Source organism: Gadus chalcogrammus, chromosome 4 (genome assembly GCF_026213295.1).
Source record: "Gadus chalcogrammus isolate NIFS_2021 chromosome 4, NIFS_Gcha_1.0, whole genome shotgun sequence".
In the NCBI taxonomy this organism is placed as follows: domain Eukaryota; kingdom Metazoa; phylum Chordata; class Actinopteri; order Gadiformes; family Gadidae; genus Gadus; species Gadus chalcogrammus.
Genome location: NC_079415.1, coordinates 3,654,477 through 3,672,970, shown reverse-complemented (window position 1 = coordinate 3,672,970; position 18,494 = coordinate 3,654,477). Strand labels below are relative to the sequence as shown.

At 47.9% G+C, this 18,494-nt stretch overlaps 2 protein-coding genes across 5 annotated transcripts in view; one reads left to right on the top strand and one right to left on the bottom strand.

Annotated features, from left to right (window-relative positions):
* Window positions 1–3,463, top strand: part of plxnc1 (plexin C1) — a 34,392-nt gene extending 30,929 nt beyond the window's left edge. For both annotated transcript variants that reach the window (XM_056588042.1, XM_056588041.1), the window contains exons 28-31: window positions 535–682; window positions 1,132–1,272; window positions 1,377–1,451; window positions 1,652–3,463. In XM_056588042.1, coding sequence (XP_056444017.1) covers window positions 535–682; window positions 1,132–1,272; window positions 1,377–1,451; window positions 1,652–1,756 — 469 coding nt within the window. In that variant the 3' untranslated portion in view covers window positions 1,757–3,463. The remainder of the gene's footprint in view (window positions 1–534; window positions 683–1,131; window positions 1,273–1,376; window positions 1,452–1,651) is intronic.
* Window positions 3,464–4,508: 1,045 nt separating this feature from the next.
* Window positions 4,509–17,981, bottom strand: cep83 (centrosomal protein 83). Of its 3 annotated transcripts, none has more exons than XM_056588055.1 (16): window positions 16,730–17,981; window positions 16,368–16,589; window positions 15,792–15,942; window positions 14,915–15,007; window positions 14,177–14,308; window positions 13,797–14,048; window positions 12,973–13,104; window positions 12,057–12,171; window positions 11,177–11,321; window positions 9,791–9,940; window positions 9,083–9,158; window positions 8,517–8,674; window positions 7,955–8,084; window positions 7,356–7,459; window positions 6,624–6,795; window positions 4,509–6,001 (listed from the first exon to the last, which is right to left on the bottom strand). In XM_056588055.1, coding segments are annotated over exons 1-16 (2,166 nt in total). In that variant the 5' UTR covers window positions 16,732–17,981; the 3' UTR covers window positions 4,509–5,869. The 3 variants fall into 3 exon arrangements, with proteins under 3 accessions (XP_056444030.1, XP_056444032.1, XP_056444031.1); XM_056588057.1 differs by having other exon boundaries at window positions 16,843–17,981; XM_056588056.1 differs by having other exon boundaries at window positions 17,933–17,981.
* Between the last annotated feature and the right edge of the window lie 513 nt (window positions 17,982–18,494).

Sequence of the window (18,494 nt, the reverse complement as noted above, 5' to 3'; positions counted from 1 at the left end):
CTCTCTCTCTCTCTCTCTCTCTCTCTCCCCTTTACTTCATCGTTCGCTGGCAGTAGTGTAGACGGAAGTAACGAGCCTAGGGGCGCATTCCAAAACTTTGGACTATGTCTGCCATCCTATTCCTCCTTCGCTTATATTCCCAAGGAGACGAGCAGTGGTAGTTGTAGTTGAGCAGGAGGAAAGTTTAACCTCCGTGGCTCAGGAGGTATGTGAGCCACGGAGGCAGGATGCTAGTTCGATCCCTGGCTCCGACTTGCTAAGTGTTGAGGTGTCCCTGAGCAAGACACTTCACCCTGACTGCTCCAGACAAGCTGACTTTCCCCGTGCGTGGCTGACACCGCCGTCGGTGTGTGAACGTGTGCATGAATGTCAGGCAATATTGTAAAGCGCATGAGTGGTCACTGGTTCGAAAAGCACTAAAGCACGACTATTGGAACGCAGCCTAGAACGATTACATTATTTTAAAAGCGATGCTTGATCCGGGAGAGACGACCTTTTTGAACCTCATGTCTGCCTTGTGACCCCCCCCCCAAGCCTGCCGCTGCGCTTCTGGGTGAACATCCTGAAGAACCCCCAGTTTGTGTTCGACATGGACAAGTCGGACCACCTGGACGGCTGTCTGTCCGTCATCGCTCAGGCCTTCATGGACTCCTTCTCCCTGACGGACACCAAGCTGGGCAAGGTGAGACCACAGCCTGTGGTCATGTTGCCACAGCTGTGTAATGTCCAACGGTCTACTTAGCAAGTAGTCAATTTTAAGTATCAGTCAGGCCAAATTGGTATTGGTTTGGTCTGTTTTGTAAGGATTTTAATGGGCAGAATTCATACTTTGCACGTACCTTTGCAGTGTCACATTAGATGCACACATCTGTCTTGCAACTGTTATTGGTCACGTTGTGTGCAAGGGGGCATCGCCTCTTTTGCATAGTATTTTGTTATTATATTCTTTAAAATGGTCATATTTAACTTGCACCAGTGCCCTGACCGAGACCAACAAAGATGTCTGTTTTTATAAGTGAGTGTGTTGAAACAGTTTGGATGTGTAACTATAGGGTGATGCCGAAACCTATCCCATGACCGAATCTGTTGAAATAAAGTTACAACTATTTATTCAAACTTCTTTTGTTTCAGCACGCGCCCACCAATAAGCTTCTATATGCCAAAGACATCCCTCAGTTCAAACAGGAAGTGAAAGCGTATTACAATTGTGTCCGGGAACAGCAGCCGATCACCACAGCTGAATTCAAGGATTTCCTGCTAGAAGAGTCAAGGGTTTGTTTTTACAGTTTTTTTTTTTTTTTTTTTTTTTGTTTTTACAAACGCCCATATTTGGTGTTACCCCCGTGCCAACACTAACAACGTTCCTGTTCAAACAGAAACACGACAACGAGTTCAACGAGGCGGCGGCTCTCCGAGAGCTCTACAAGTTCATTCATCAGTATTTCACGGAGGTAAGACAGTTTATTCAAATCATGGTGTGTGGATACAGGCGAGGCCACACGCCAAACTGATCCCGATGATCTACTCGTTTTGATCTTCTCGTCTGTGGCTCACACATCCTGTAGCAGAGGCTTGGCTTCTTGCGGTTGCTCAGGTTGCCATGGTTGCCAGTCTTAACCCTCTTCCTGCGCTCACCTTCTTCTCCCAACAGATCGAGCAGAAGCTGGAGCACAGCGGCGCCCCTGCTGAGCTTAAAGAGCAACTGAAGCAGGTCAAAAATCAGTTTGATGGCCAGAAAAGCTGCTCTTGGGACTGATAGAAATTATGCAAAAGTGGCTTTATTTGCATTTCTTCGTTATGGCAGTGACGCTCTTAAAAGACTTCCTGTGTCAACAGTCAAATGAGATCTCAGAAGGGATGAGAAGAGGAGAAACAATGTTATTTATTGTTCAAATCTCTAGCAAATGGGACCGGTGAGCACTGCTTTAGTTTGGACGCTCTCCTCTTGTAGGCCATGGTCAAATTCCAGGTATAACCGGTTTGTTTCATTCTTCTGCTATTAATTGTCCCAGTGACAATGTATGCTAACTTATAACTTATGGCACGTATTTTGTGCCATAAGCTAAAATGAGCTAAAATGCCGTAAACTGTTTTTATTTCTTTATTTTACCATTTTTTTATGTGCTTATCAGCATTGTGCTAAATGCGAACATATGTATAGGTGTGTTGTACAAGACAATAATATGAGATGATGTTATGTAATTTTTTCTACATGAGTTGGTTATAAAAGTATTTTGCCTTTGAACGGATAGAAAAGCTTCTATTTTGAAAAGCTTCTATTTTGAAAAGCTCTCTCCGGCCTGTAATCAATGCATTCATTAGCACAGCACTTCTAGGTCCATCTCCACAGCACACTGAATCCAGACGATCCTGGAACAGCCCTCCATCAGAGGAATAGAATATGTTGCATCTTCGTTCTTAAGAGATGGTAAATATGAGGTTCTGGAATATATGCAAAATGTGTTTTGAATACTTGGTCACTCGCTTGTCTTCAAGAGTCCATCGTTTAGCGATTCATTTTTTAGTGATTTATCACAGAGGATGTTTTAGTTCTTAACGGAGATCTGAGCACCGTCACTTTACAATACCTTATTATTATATATTATTATTATATTTATTAGTATTACTTTGAAAGAACAGGTGTTGATGCAATATGAAGCAGAACCAGCCTAGTCAGAGATCATATGACAAGTTTTCAAATGTGAAGCAGTGTAGGTACTAATAAAAATGACACTTATACGAACCAAAAACACTAATTTGGCCAAAACTGCATACTTAATAAGGAAAGAAATAAAATTATAAATTATAATGAATTGCAATTGTACTGCAATATGAAAACTAATTTTCAAGCAAATGTCCAAACTAATGACTTTGAAATGTGCGTTTGTCTGTTAGTGGTAGCTTAGCTTGTTGCTTGTTTATTTGTCATTACTGTTCAACTCAACTCCAGACCACAATTTCTCGCTTAAGCAGGTAGTTAAATTGAAACATTGTAGGCAGTTAAAAGAGTAAAAAAATTTACAAAGAAGACAAAAAAAAAAATGTAGTCAGAAATCAGATTCTAAGCAACAGAAACCACCATAACCGACGCATTGGTTTTAACTGTGATTCGACCTAACAAACTAATCGTGCAAGATTAGATATGACTCACGCAACCCATTTCCCCATATAAGTGGAGAAGAACCGAGGACTTTAATGGCCTATACGGAGGACTGTCCGGAGATGGCCTGGTCCCTCTATGCGGGCGGTCCCAGCTCCTCCATCTGGTGGTGGTGCTGGGACCTTCAGGCCCTCCAGCCGGCGACACAACAGCACGTCCTGCCGGTACTGGGAGACGGGTACTACTAGGCTACTGTACTGCCTGTCATATTCTGACGGGACTCAAGCTTCCCTCATATCTAGAGTTATACCGCCCCCTACTGGATGAATCACCTCACGTAGGCTGTCAAGATAAAAAAAACAATACTAATCGATTTACGTACAGTAGCTGAACGATATTGGACAAGACTCCCGCCGAAAGTGGAGAGCGGGATAAAAAAACTTTTTAAAAAAATACAATAACCGCCTTTGTCAATGTCTTTTGTAAGGATTATGGAGACAAATAACAGTAGGATTCTTAATAACATTGGAAAAAGCTGTGTAGCGGTTTTAATTATATACATATGAGTTATGACACACTAAAGTTGTGCTTTGTTTGTAGGTTAGAATACGGTATTTAAATAGCTGTAACGTTAACACCTGCTAACATCATACAAACTACTTTCAGCTAGTTAGCGGGTTTTTTAAACGTGGTATTTGATCTTCATCATGTTTATTGATGATCGCCATTATGTAATTGTTACTGAAATAAGAATATCATTTGGAGATAACAGGAGTTACAATCCTATTGAGTGGCGAAGTCAAGCCCCTTCCGGTAGATCCCATGGGACCTATGCGGTCGAAAAATATGAATGGGTTTCAATGGGGAGCCATTCATATTTTTCGATCTCATAGGTCCCATGGGCTCTATACCGGAAGGGGCATGACTTCGCTACGATGTTTTTTCTAGTCTCTCCTACGAATGAATTTCGTGATTGACGTCGAAGTGCCAGTTTTAGCAGGACGTTACGTCACTCGAACCCGGTTTGTGTGTGTGGATGTGTGGGGCTCGGTGGACTGCGGTGTAGTACGAGTTACAATCAATAATTGATATACATTCATGAATCAATATAATTGTATTGATTGTAATCTTATCTTGCTGGCAGAATGTGAATTTGAGTTACTGTTACATTGCATACTTTGTTGTAAAGTAGCCTACAGTAGCCTCCTTATTCTGGCACAGCAATGCAGTCAATAATTAATGACTCTTCCATCCAAATATATGGTTGTCTTGTGCCTGGCCGCCGAAGCAATGGTATGAGAAATTGTGTGTGCGTGGGGGGGACGCACTCATCTCGGTGAAGTTCTCACAGCAGTCTTCGGACACCTTCAGTCGCCCATAAACATGCTGACTCTGCCTTTCTGCACCATGCGGAAAGGCAAGGTTAAAAAAAAAGGTTAGTTATCAAGGCAGTCATCATGTCAGCATGCACTGAAAAAAGTGAGTGTCTAGAGTTTGCTTAATTTCTGTGGCAGCCATAAGCAGCAGCACATCACATTTATTCCAACATCTTAAAACTGGGGCACACAGCAGAGGGGGGGGATGTTTGTTATTTATTTTGCATTTGATAATCATTGTTATTCTTCAAATAAAATCGAAACATAAAAAATATACATATTTGTCATTTATCGAAAAATATCTATTAAAATCGATAATCGGGTTTGGTTTGAAAAATCTGATTTTATTTTTAGGCCAAATCGCCCAGCCCTACCTGCAACCGCCACGTCTGCTGACAACTCCTCCAAAAACCTTTGGTGAGAACAACCGGTACAACTATAGTGACTGAAGTATGAAGGCGGTTTTTAGTGCACAAGGAAATAGTTACGTGCTGGCATAGTACGACAATGTTTAGAAATCTTGCAGAGGAGACATCAAGAGGCCCTTTGATCGACTTCACACGTGGTCAGTCAAGTGATTATTTTTTTATTCAGGCTCAAACTACTTTCTTTGTACAACAACCTAGCTAATAGTCAAGTATAAAGACGATGTGCAATGCGGAGCGCGAAGCTGCAGCCCTGGCTCGGAGTCTCACACCTTTTCCGACTGCGACGATAGCACCTGAGTGTGACAATATAAAACATTAAAAATCATGGATGTCTTACCCGATAAATATTGTCTCTTTTTTTTTACAGTAACACTGTTTAACTCATTGATTCATTTGAACCAGAACAATCTATTCATAATCTATTGCCATTAATCCTGAGGCCAGTGGTACTGGTACGAGTCTCTTTATACTGGGGAAGATTTGGGGGTTCAGAATGAAACTGATGCTGGTAATACTCTCTGTCTGTGGGTGTTCAGAGAGGTCACAAGGTTAGGAGACGGTGGGCATGGAGGTCAGGGTACCAGAGGTCAGAGGTCAAAGGTCAAATATGGAGGGGGGGGGTCAGGGGGTTTAGCCCTAAGGCGGTGAGGTCGAAAGTCAAAGGGGGGAAGTTCAGGGGTTCAGGCGACATGGTCAGAGGTCAAGTGTGTGTGGGGGGGGGGGGTTAGGGGGCGTGGCCTTGAGGCGGTGAGGTCGAGCGTGGAAGGGCTTCAGGCGAAAGGGGGACAGCGGTTAAGTGTGGGAGGGGGGTCAGGGGGCGTGGCCTTGAGGCGGTGAGGTCGAGCGTGGAAGGGTTTCAGGCGACAGGTGGCAGTGGTCAAGTGTGGGAGGGGGGTTAGGGGGCGTGGCCTTGAGGCGGTGAGGTCGACTGTCAAAGGGCTTCAGGCGACAGACGGGGTCAGCGGTCAGCACTGTCCGGCGACGGCCTGGTCCCTCTGAGCGGGCGCCCCCAGCTCCTCCATCTGGTGGAGCTGGACGCTCTCCAGCTCCTCCAGCCGGCGGTAGAGCTGGGACACCTCCCGCAGGTGATGCTCCTCCTGGGGAAGACAACGGGAACATCCAGGGCGTTTAGCAGACGCTTAGACGCTTTATCCAGAGACGCACAATGAGTCCGTTTGTCAGAAGAAGGAGGAACGAGAATATCTCACTGTCGGTACAGTAGGATGTTTATAGAACCAAGTGCAGTCCACAACGAATGCTAGGTTAACCCATTCCCCGTACACAACAAAGACAGCTAGGATAAGATGCTACACAATGCTCTATTTTTAAGCGCATTATTCTCTGCATGATGTATGCAGAGAATGCATATATTAAGTGCCAGGCCGTACAACATACAATAATAACACGTCCTGCCAGTGGTCACTGGGAGACTGGTACTACTTTACTGTCATATCCTTGAGACAGGACTCAAGTATATCGAGGGTTCTACCGCCCCCTACTGGATGAATCGCCTCAGGTCGGCAGTCAAGATAACAAACCTTCAATACTATTACTACTATTGAAAATTTGAAGGTCAATGTTTGATCGATCGATTGGACGGTGAGAATGATGACTGCCTTCGTTCGGTGCCTCGTACAAAACAAGACCTGGAAAAACCGTGATGAGATTTTAAGTTTTAAGAAAATAAAAGTTGTGTTGATTTGAAGAAAGCGTCCGTACCGTGACCTGGGCTGAGGGCGGCGGGGGGAAGAGCGAGGAGGGAAGGAAGGCGGGGCCTGTGCCAGTGGGAGCCTGGTGGCCCAATAGGAGGTGGCGGAACTCGCTGTGTCGTCGCTGGAGTTCCTTGAGCCGCCGGTTGAGATTGGTTTGTTCCTCAGAGTGGGAGGGACGCCTGGGGCGAGAGAGAGGTGGGTGATCAGTAGTGTGTGTGTGTGTGTGTGTGTGTGTGTGTGTGTGTGTGTGTGTGTGTGTGTGTGTGTGTGTGTGTGTGTGTGTGTGTGTGTGTGTGTGTGTGTGTGTGTGTGTGTGTGTGTGTGTCAGTCAGTGAAACCGTGAAATACTTTCACTGTTATTGTGTTCGTCTGTGTGTGTGTGCGCTCCTAATTAACAACTTTCTGTGTGTGTGCGTGTGTTCTAGCAAAGACAAACCAGAACACAATCCAAGTCACACGACAGCATAGAATCTAGACGTGCGTGTTCCGAACCTTTCGGGGGCTTCCTAGAGCCTAGGTTCAGGTGTGTGTTCTAGATCAGTGGTTCTAAAATGGGGGTAACTTTGGGGTACACTCATAGAAGAAGTTTGAGAACCAGTGTTCTACAGGGTGGCGTGTCAGATTCTAGACTCTCCTGTGTGTGTTCTAGGTTCCATGCGGGCCTGTGTTCCAGGACCCCCCCCCCCCCCCCCCCCCCCCCACCCTAGACCTCAGCTCCCTGTGTCCCAGACGGTCTCACCTCTTGGCTGTGCTGCTCTCCAGCTCCAGCTCTGCTATCCTGGCCTCCAGCTGATGGATCTTATTGTGCAGCCGCTTCTCCTTGTTCTCCGTCTGCGCCTTCCGCTGCGACGCCACAAGAGAGACACGGTGATCAGCGACCACACACACACGCGCGCGCACACACACACGGAGAGAATAACAGTGAACGTATTTCACTGTTTCAATGACGGACACACACACACACACACAGTGAAATAATTTCACCATTTCAATGACACACACACACAGCACACAGGATGAGTTGGCGAGTGCTGCCTCGTCTCTCTCCGGTCTCTCTCCGTTCTCTCCAGTCTCTATCCGGTCTCTCTCCAGTCTCTCTCCAGTCTCTCTCCAGTCTCTCTCCAGTCTCTCTCCAGTCTCTCTCCGTTCTCTCCAGTCTCTCTCCGGTCTCTCTCCAGTCTCTCTCCGGTCCCTCTCCGGTCCCTCTCCGGTCTCTCTCCAGTCTCTCTCCGGTCTCTCTCCGGTCTCTCTCCGGTCTCTCTCCGGTCTCTCTCCGGTCTCTCTCCGGTCTCTCTCCGGTCTCACTGGGACCTGTGGCGCGGCGGGCGGGCGGCGTACCTTCTTCTGGGCGCCGGCGGCACGGTGCAGCCGCTCCTTGGCCTGGCCGTACTTGTGCTGCAGCAGGTCCTGCTCCGCCTGCAGGCCGTGCTTCTCCTCCAGCCACTGGACCTGCCGCTCCTCCAGAACCCTGGGGGGGGGGGACCACAGCGGCTTAGGAGGAGGCGGTGGACCCCTCGCTTTAGGGGACACACCGCCACTTCGGGGCTCCCTGTTGATGTCAGTGAATCAGCAGCCTCCGCATAAGACTCAAGACTCTCAAGAGTGTTCAGAGCTCACCTAGACTCAGCATTTAATTTGCATCGCTACACCGGTGCCTACGACAGACCATAATGGTCGCTTTTCTTGCCTCCGTGGCCGGCGTGCAGCCTGCGATGTACTCACACAGGCCGCGGTCAGATTTGCCTTCAATAGGAACCTTTGAAAAGTTGGTCGCACTGCAACACACACTACTAAGAAAGTTGTTGATTGGGAGCGCGCACACACACACACACAGACGAACACAATAACAGTGAAAGTATTTCACGGTTTCACTGACACGCACACACACACACACACACACCGCTCGGCGTCGTGCTGGCTCCTCTCCGCCTGGGCGCGGGCGGCCCTCAGCTCCTCCCGGAGGACGTCCTGGGCGTCTTTGAGGCGCTGGTTGGAGGCCTGCAGCCCCCCCTCCGTGTGCACCAGGGTCCCTAGCCGCACCCCCAGCTCCTGGTTCTGCTGTGGGACGGGAGGAGGAGGGCGAGAGAGGTTCAGCACAGTTGACCAGAACACACGGATAGCATTAGTTAGATCGTTAGCTTGGAGCACATCAGCCCCCCCTGATGCTAATGGGTTCTACATGCATCTAATCAGTCTACTGCAGGAAATACTAGCCCAGAAAGCAAACCCTAAAGCCTACCCCATACCATAGTAGGAAACCCTTACTCTAAAACCAAACCCTTAGCAAACTCTAGCCCTAGAACCAAAAAGCAAACCCTGAAACCTAACCCTTAACCCCAAATCCTATGAAACCCTAACCCTAACCTTAGTACCCAAAACTTAAACCTAACCCAAACAGGAATCCCTCCAACCTAACCCAAGGTGGACCCAAGGGAGAGGTCATGAACACTAAAGGCCCGTGTCTACCCGTCGGAGGTCGCCCAGCTCCTCCTTCCTCCTCTCCAGCTCTTCCAGGTGGGCGGTCTGCTGGAGCAGCTTGGTCCTGGAGAACACAACCAGGCCCCCCGTCAGTCTACGGGTCCACCGTGCACACAGAACAGCGTACGTTGTACAGCGCCAACCTCTTACTGCACTGGGTTGGTTCTGGTTAGGTTTAGGGTTTGGTTCTAGGGTTAGGGTTTACTATTAGGGTTTGGTTCTAGGGTTAGGGTTTACTATTAGGGTTAGGTTCTAGGGTTAGGGTTTACTATTAGGGTTTGGTTCTAGGGTTAGGGTTTACTATTAGGGTTTGGCTTAGGGTTTGGGTTTACTTTTAGGGTTTGGTTCTAGGGTTATGGTTTACTATTAGGGTTAGATTCTAGGCTTAGGGTTTGGTTCTAGGGTTAGGTTTAAGGGTTTGGTTCTAAGGTTAGGGTTTGCTATTAGGGTTTGGTTCTAGGGTTTGGGTTTCCTATTAGGGTTGGGTTTAGGGTTTGGTTTTAGGGTTAGGGTTTGGTTCTAAGGTTAGGGTCTCGTAAAGGTTTGTTTTTTTGGTATTAGGGTCTCCTATTAGGGTTATGTTTTATAAAAAAAAAACGTCATATGTTGATAAATATGCACATAAACATAATTCATTTGACGAACAAATTTGACGTGAAAGCCATTGCACGTGAAAACTAATCAAGGCGTCCAGACCTGAGGTTTTGTAGTTCTTTGCGAGCCGACTCCTCCCCCAGCTGGGCGCCACGGAGACGCTCCTCCCACTCCTCGCGGTGGGCGTGGCCAGCGGTGTCGTGCAGCGCCCTCTGCTGCTCCAGCTCTGACAGGCGGTTCTCCACCTCCAGCCTGACAGGAAACACACCAATCAGATTGCTCTTTAAATTTTTTTTTTTTTAAACGATTTTAAGAAAAAAAATTTACTTTAAATTTTTTTACATTTTTTAAAGTAAATGTATCAAATGGTTAAATTAAAGGCTGTGTTGCAGTGTTTGCATTGTAATGCACAACTTTGCCTCTCCTTGTTATAAATCAACGTGCATCCAAACAACATTAGCCAATGCAGCCTCCTATGTCAGTGTTGCTTTAAAATATATAGCATATCGGATTATCCAAAAATGTTAGGTGTGTGCGTGTTTGTGTTGTCATCTAGGCTAAATACTGATTGTCTTGCATCCATCAACTATTGTATTGTTATAGGCCTACTGCAAAATGTATATCGGTATTGCGCAACAATCGGGAGATGGGGACCCCCGAATATAGACACACTGGGTAAAATAAAGCTTAGAAATAAACACTAGGCAAAGATGTTGCTACTGGGGCTAGTAGGCTACTATCAAAACGTGGGATAACTAAATCGGAAATCTGATTACAACGTCGGGGGTAAGATTTAATTAGGGATTCTGGGGGGATTTCACAGGTGGGACTGGCAAGTTAGCCAGTAGCTAGCACTATGCCTTCTATTTCTAGATCTTCTGACTAAGTTTACCGGTACTTATCTGAACGACATAATCGCCGTCACTAGATATAAAGAAAACGTTGACTTTCACTCGGACAGTAAACATAAATAAAAGTGTCGTTATTGTATGCACTGCTGTTCATTTACTAGCTCCAGCGCTCGTTGCTGCGTTGCTAAATGATAGCAACTCTCCACTCATTCTCCTCTGATCATGCATTTAATTAGCTTTGACCGCCATCAGTTCTCGGCAATTCCTCATTCGCCCTCTCACGTCTGACAGGTTCGAAATGATACGGCTGTGAGCCATCATACATGTTATTTGTGGTTCTTGCCACCTCTTAAGACACCATAGTTCTCGTACTAGGCTGAGGCTACCTTCCACCACCTCTCCCCAACGTGACGTCGTCGCGGCGTTAGAAAACACCAGTTACTGCCAAAAACGACAAAAACTGGACGTTGACACTATTTTGAAGACATTTTATGAATGATCTACATATTTTGAGTGCTTTATGTACCCATTAATCAAAACTTCCGGTTAGCCTGCACGTAGGCCTTTAATACGTGATCTCAGAGACGTCAGAGTGAAACACTTTCACTCTTATTGTGTGTGTGTGTGTGTGCCCTACTTCTCCTCGTGCAGGATGGCCATCTTGTGGAGCTCGTCCTCTCGGGCGGCCTGCACCCGCCGCACCATCTCTCTCTCCTTCTCCACCAGCACCTCCTTCTGCCTCTCCCCGCAGGCCCTCAGCACCTCCACGTCTGTCTGCAGAGCTGGAGGGGGAGGGAGGGAGAGAGAGAGAGAGAGAGAGAGAGAGAGAGAGAGAGAGAGAGCGAGAGAGAGAGAGAGAGAGAGAGAGAGAGAGAGAGAGAGAGAGAGAGAGAGAGAGAGAGAGAGAGAGAGAGAGACAGACAGACAGACAGAGACATCGTTGGACACTATACATTAAACACGAGCCCTATTCCTACTGCCAGTAGTTTTAAAAATCTCTTGCATGTCATTTTATCTTTGTGTTACTATTTCGAATAAGGTTCCAACAGTTTAATTTAATTGATAGTATATAGTTATCACATATGCTTATTCATTTGATTTGGCTAGTAATAACATTCTTCTAAAACCTCTCTGCACTCGTTTTTTAGAAAAATGTATTGTGTGTAAGCAAGGCTCCCATAGCAACCAACAGGGTGGCCTTAACGCATCATTAGTCAGGCAGGGGTGAGGAATCTTTCCCAAGGGGGCCAACCGAGAGCCTATCTGTTGATAGGCTCCCTTGGGCAAAATTCCACCCTTGGGCGGCCATTGGTGTTCAAACCCACAACCATTCAACGCTAGTTAGTCAAATAACCTAACCACCGTCAGAGTGAAACACTTTCACTGTTATTGCGCGTGTGTGTGTGTGTGTGTGTGTGTGTGTGTGTGTGTGTGTGTGTGTGTGTGTGTGTGTGTGTGTGTGTGTGTGTGTGTGTGTGTGTGTGTGTGTGTGTGTGTGTGTGCGTGTGTGCGTCTACCATCCATCTGGCCCTGCAGGGCGTTCCTCTCCCTCTCCAGCTCCCCCTTGCTGCGGGCACACTCCAGCCTGACGTTGTTCAGGTCCAGCTTGTGGGAGTGCTTCAGGCCCTCCACCTGGGGGAACCAAACACAGACCGACGTGAGGCGGGCCGGGCGGCGTGGCTACGCTGAGACGCTTCCCCATAAAACTCGGACGGGATGTCGAGAGTTTAAGCGGAGGATTTTCCGTTAACGTTGTTGGATAAATGTCAGCCTTCTTTTAAAAAGTGCAACATATCCTCAATAATGTCCGCTTATTTTGGGGGCTGTGACAGACACTGTCCTGAATCAGCCACAAACGGTAACAGAATCGTAGCAGTACACTCGTTAGCACAGGTGTATTACACTCGTTAGTAAAGGTGTATTACACTGACACACCCCCACCAATAGGGGGCAGTATAGCGTCCCATGAGAACAGGAAAAGGATTGTCTGCGGGTGGAAATAGAGTACATAGAGGTGTCAGACGCTGCAGTTTAACGGTTAGGGTCAGTGTCTATCAAACTATCCCTTGAGTTGTTAAAAGGCGACCACCATGTTAAAGATTATACCACTAGGGGTGAGTGTGATTAGCCATTACAAGCCGTTTTGAAAATCTGCCTCAATGCTGGATATATCAGTCTACCAGACTGCCCAGTGGACTGTAGCAAACGTTGCTCATCTAACCGTCATACATCTAGGTGGACACGCGGCGCCCACTTGTGATGTCAGAAGAGACCGGTTTTCAAATCGGCTTGTAACGGCTAACCCCACTCACTCCTGGTGGTATGATATGACTTAAAGAGACGAGTTCGAAGCTAAAGGGCGATAGGGTGGATGACCTGAACCCGGGATGAACGGCCCTAGGTCGGAGGTCGGAGGTCAGAGGGGTAGCGTACCTGGTCGGTGAGGCTGCTGACCTCCCTCTCTGCCTTGTGCAGTCGTCCCGTCAGCGTGGAGTTCTGCTCGTAAGCGAGTCGCATCTCGCTCTCCACGCGCTCGAGCTGCGACCGCACCGACTGACGCTCCGCCTGCGAGTACAACCAACCAATCAGGACGAGGGGGTGGACACCTTTTCACTACTTGAACAACCTTCACCACTACTATTGATTGGTTGTGATTGGCTAGTGAATCATTAGCCACTCAATTCAGTCACTAGCCAACCACAAGCAGTCAATACCCGTCAAGAGCCAATCACAACCAGTCAAAGTGTCAACAGCCTATCACAACCAGTCAAGAGCCAATCACAACCAGTCAATCAGTCAACAGCCAATCACAACCAGTCAACAGCCAATCAGAACCAGTCAATCAGTCAACAGCCAATCACAACCAGTCAAAGTGTCAACAGCCTATCACAACCAGTCAAGAGCCAATCACAACCAGTCAATCAGTCAACAGCCAATCACAACCAGTCAACAGCCAATCACAACCAGTCAATCAGTCAACAGCCAATCACAACAAGTCAACAGCCAATCACAACCAGTCAATCAGTCAACAGCCAATCACAAGCAGTCAACAGCCAATCACAACCAGTCAATCAGTCAACAGCCAATTACAACCAGTCAAAATCAGTCAATAGCCAATCACAACCAGTTAACAACCAATTACAACCGGTCTAACAGTCAACAGCCAATCACAACCAGTCAATCAGTCAACAGCCAATCAACAGCCAAACACAACCAGTCCATACCAGTCACCAGCCAATGGGGGACCCCCGTCTTACCTCTAGGGACTTGAGGGCAGCCTGGGACTCGGCCAGCTGCCGGACCTGGATGCGCTGCACGTTGTCCGCCTGCTGGCCCGAGTTGTCCCGCTGGGCGCGGAGCTCCGCCACCTCCGCCTCCATGCTCTTGAGCCGCAGGTGGAGCTGGGCCTTCTCCCGGAGCAGCACCTCCACGCGTCGGCCGTCGCGGCTGGGGTCCGAGCCCCGGTGCTGGGCCACCAGGTCGTCCTTCTCCCGCTCCAGGTGGGACAGCTGGCCAGACACAGACCACACGTCAGTATGTGTGTGTGTCAGAGAGAGAGAGGCAGAGGCAGAGGCAGAGGCAGAGGCAGAGAGAGAGAGAGAAATTATGTGATATTCCCTAACACACACACACCTACCTGGGCCTCAAAGTGCATGTTCCTCTCCTCCAGCGTGCGTGCGCTCTCCTGCTGCTGGTGCTCCGCCTGTGCCTTGAGGAGGGTGTAGGTGTAGCGCAGCTTGTTGTACTCCGACCGGTACCGCTCCGCCTCCTGACACACCGACACGACACACCACACTTTAACACAACATCCACACTGAGCACACTAAACACACTAACACAACACTCGCGTCCCCACTGAGCACACTAAACACACTAACACAACACTTGTGTCCCCACAGAGCACACTAAACACACTAACACAACACTCGCGTCCCCACAACAACACACCACACTTTAACACAACACTCACGTCCCCACAACAACACACTAAACACACTCTAACAAAACACCCATAGTGTTGACTTGAGTATTGTATATAAATAGTGATACGCACAAATGTACTAGTGTTTGAGAGACGTATGCAAACCGAAGGACCAATGTGACAGACAGCAGAACACAGCTAACCATTCAAGACAGATCGACAGGCAGACAGACAGACAGACATGGGCAGGCAGGAAGACCGACAGACAGTAATCGATCTGCAAAATACGGCTGCACAATTAATTTCATATTAATCAAAATCGCGATTTTAGCATCTGCAATTATTATTATTTTTATTTCTTATAATGAATAAAAACATCAATAAATGTGAACGTGGCCATCCCAGCATGGGGGTGAATGAAGGCCGTTCTGACGCCTGGGACAGGGCACCGACCTCCTCCAGCTTGTTGAAGCGCTCTCTGACGGGCGCCTCCATCTCCTGCTGCAGCTGAGCCCGCAGCAGGTCCAGCCTCTGGGGGGTCATCACCTAGGCAACGCACACGCACACACACACACACACACACACACACACACACACACACACACACACACAATCAGAACACGAGGGCTGGGAAGCCCTCGTAATTTGCTTGCCTTATCTACCCAGGCAAGCAAATTAAGAACAAAATTCTTATTTTCAAGTGCAGCCCGAACATATACAAAATCTTTTCTATATATATATTTATATATATATACGTGGGGAATAATAACAGTAGGTTGGTCTCTCCTTCTGTTTACTGCAATAATATAAACAAATACACAAACACACCTGTGCCGTTGTACTAAGCGCATCCGAAGTGGTGCTTGTGGGGGAGGAGCTTGTGAGAGTAGTGTTTGTGAGGGCGGAGCTTGTGAGTGGTGTTTGTGAGGGCGGAGCTTGTGAGTGGTGTTTGTGAGGGCGGAGCTTGTGGGGTTGGGCTCGTAGAGGATGACACTTGTGAGGGTGGCGCTTATGGGGGTGGAGCTTGTGAGGGTGGCGCTCGTGAGGGCGGAGCTATTGAGGGCGAAGCTTATGGAGGTGGAGCTTGTGGGGGTGGACCCTGTGAGGGAGGAGCTTATGGAGGTGGAGCTTGTGAGGCTGGCGCCTGTGAGGGAGGAGCTTATGGAGGTGGAGCTTGTCAGGCTGGAGCCTGTGGGGGTGGAGCCTGTGGGGGTGGAGCCTGCGGGGCTGGAGCCTGTGGGGGTGGAGCCTGCGGGGGTGGAGCCTGCGGGGGTGGAGCCTGCGGGGGTGGAGCCTGCGGGGGTTGAGCCGGTGGGGGGGAGGAGGGTACCTGCAGCCGGCTCTCCTCCAGAGCGCGGGTCTTGTCCAGCAGCTCTCCCCTCAGCTCGGCCAGCTGCAGCTGCAGCTTCTCCTGCCGGGCCGTCCTCTCCCCCTGCAGCTCCCGCACCTCCGCCTGGGCCCGCGACAACTCCTCCTGCAGCCTGGAGGGGGCGCACACGCACACACACACACACACACACACACACACACACACACACACACACACACACACACACAGTTTAACACGAAATGTAGGCAATGAAACAAATAAAAAATAAATACTCTAGGGCTTGTACTGCCTCCACTTGTAAGAACAGGACAGTTAGTGATGGTGTCGGTGTCACTATGGTTTAATTCATTTATATTTTAGGTCTCTAGCTATAACAAAAATAACAGTCACTCCATGATACACTCAAACCATTGCTTAAAGGGATCAGCAAAGTAGCACGAACAAGCAGATACAACCTTAGTGTAGACAATCTACAGCTATCAAACAAACAAACCATTTCCACAGACATAAACTCTACTTTTCATCAGCTCCAGGTGATGAACGGGGGGGGGGTCTTCAGACCAGAGTGAGGTGTACCTGGTGTGCTCTGCCTTCAGCGTCTGGTAGTTCATCTTGTGGTTCTCACACCTCATCCTCTCATCGATGAGCAGCTTCTGGAGCTCCATCTCCGACACCCCCGGCCCAGCGGACGCGCCCAGGGCGGACACACCCAGGGCGGGGGTCCCCAGGCCGCACAGCCCCCCGGGGAGCTGGGGGGTGGACTGGCTGAGGAGCGAAGAGGGGTTCATCATCTCATCCCTATGGAATTTAAGAAAAACGGGAGAACCATAAGCATCCGTGAGTAAGTGGTTACTCCGAAGAACGAGAAGGTTCGTTGAAGCCTGCTTCAAACGCACATCAGACAAACACGTATAACGTTACAAAAAAGATCGACCCACATTGAAGCGAGTTGAATATCCACCAGATCTTAAGAGCTGAGAAGCCACTGCGTTGGGGAAGAGGCAGACAATGAGTATAAAACGAGTCTGTGCCTGTGTTTTGTGGCTGTTACCATGGTGGCTCGGGTCGAGTCCCCGGCCAGGGCTGCTTGAAGCTGCCGGCGAAAATGACAACCGCTTAACGGCGAATCAAGCTCAAGTGATTAGAGAGCTACACCCACAAGCCTTCTGTTGTGGAGACGCGCCGTCTGCGGGGACCGATAACAAGGGCCCCTTCACGGCGAGCATGGAGATGAAGTATACATAATCAGAGCGGATGAACACAATTACGCAGCCGACCGTTCTGATCACTGCCAGGCTGATCACAACAATCAGCCCGAGTGTCTTCCCTACTTAAGTTCAGTAATGGGAAAGCAGGGAAGATAATGCCGGGATAGATCGTTGGGCGTTCAATGTTTAATGTTTTATGTATGAAGGAGAGTTGTAACTAATTGTGAGCGTGCTTTTCGAAAGAAGCTAACGGGATAGCGACTCGCGTCCAGTCTTGTTTTTAAATGTGGCGCTCTGAGAGACATATACACATAGAAGCTGCCTCAGCCCTGGGCTCGTACGGCAACGTCGCAACCATCTTGGGGAGGCCAAGACTGCCTGTAAAGGAGATGGGGGAGCTGCGGTTTTCTAGACATAAACAAAGATAGCGTTTCGATACTTCCGATTAAAATTTGTCGTTTTATTCAACGGTTTATGATCTACGTGGAGTTAGAACAATGCATCTATCAATATGATATATAATGTATAATAATAATATTCGATTTGTATATTTTTATAATTTGGATCGCTTGAGAATGTTAAAAGTTAGCGCAAAAATCTGCTTACGTTTTTATTCTTCAACCCATTTCAATGTTTTTTTTTCTCCAAAAAGGTATAGGAACGAAGCTATCGTCAGTATTGACCTCTCCAATATGGCTGCGACGTTAACGTTTCGCAGCAACGGGGGTGGCTTCTATGTGTATACACATCTATGCTCTCTGACCCTCTACACTAGCTAACCGCATAGCTGAATTTGCTAACCCTACTCGCAAATGCACTTCGCATTTAACAATCTATGTCCAAACATCTCCAAGCCATCTCATTTATAATATCAGTTGTCGATATCAACTTTGGCATTGCAACTGAATCAGTTTTTTAAGTAATTAGTCTTACCAACGGCAGAGGGGAACCGCTTCCTTGGTCTTGGGTTGTAGTCCGCGGGGCTTACTGATCCAACTACAAAAACCAACGGCATGATGGGAAATCCAGAGTCTTCGACAGTGCCCCCTGTTGTTGAACAATCGTGCTGCGCTACCCGGGGTTCGATTCCAAAACAGACACCTTTTTAGGGAGGTTTTTTTTTATGGATTATGGTTTGTACATTGTAGAAGCAGAAATGCAATCAAGAGATCTTGGATTGATATGAGAAGCATACTGTCCTAGGGCCTATAAAGATTATTATATTTTGAAGAGGAAGACATTTTTTTCCTCAAATTAAGTAGTTGGTTGTATTGGGTGAGATGGATTATGTTGTATCTCTATACTTGAGGTAAGATATACTTCTCTATACAACTCCATTTAAATCAAATAAAAATCCTACATTGTGTGTACATGCTTTGCAAAATCAATGTGCATATTAAGGACAAGGCTGGTTGTAGGAGAAAGCAATAATACATAGGTGGATGTCGCCCTCATGCGGCAGCGAAATGCAATGACATCTTTTGACAAGCAGCTG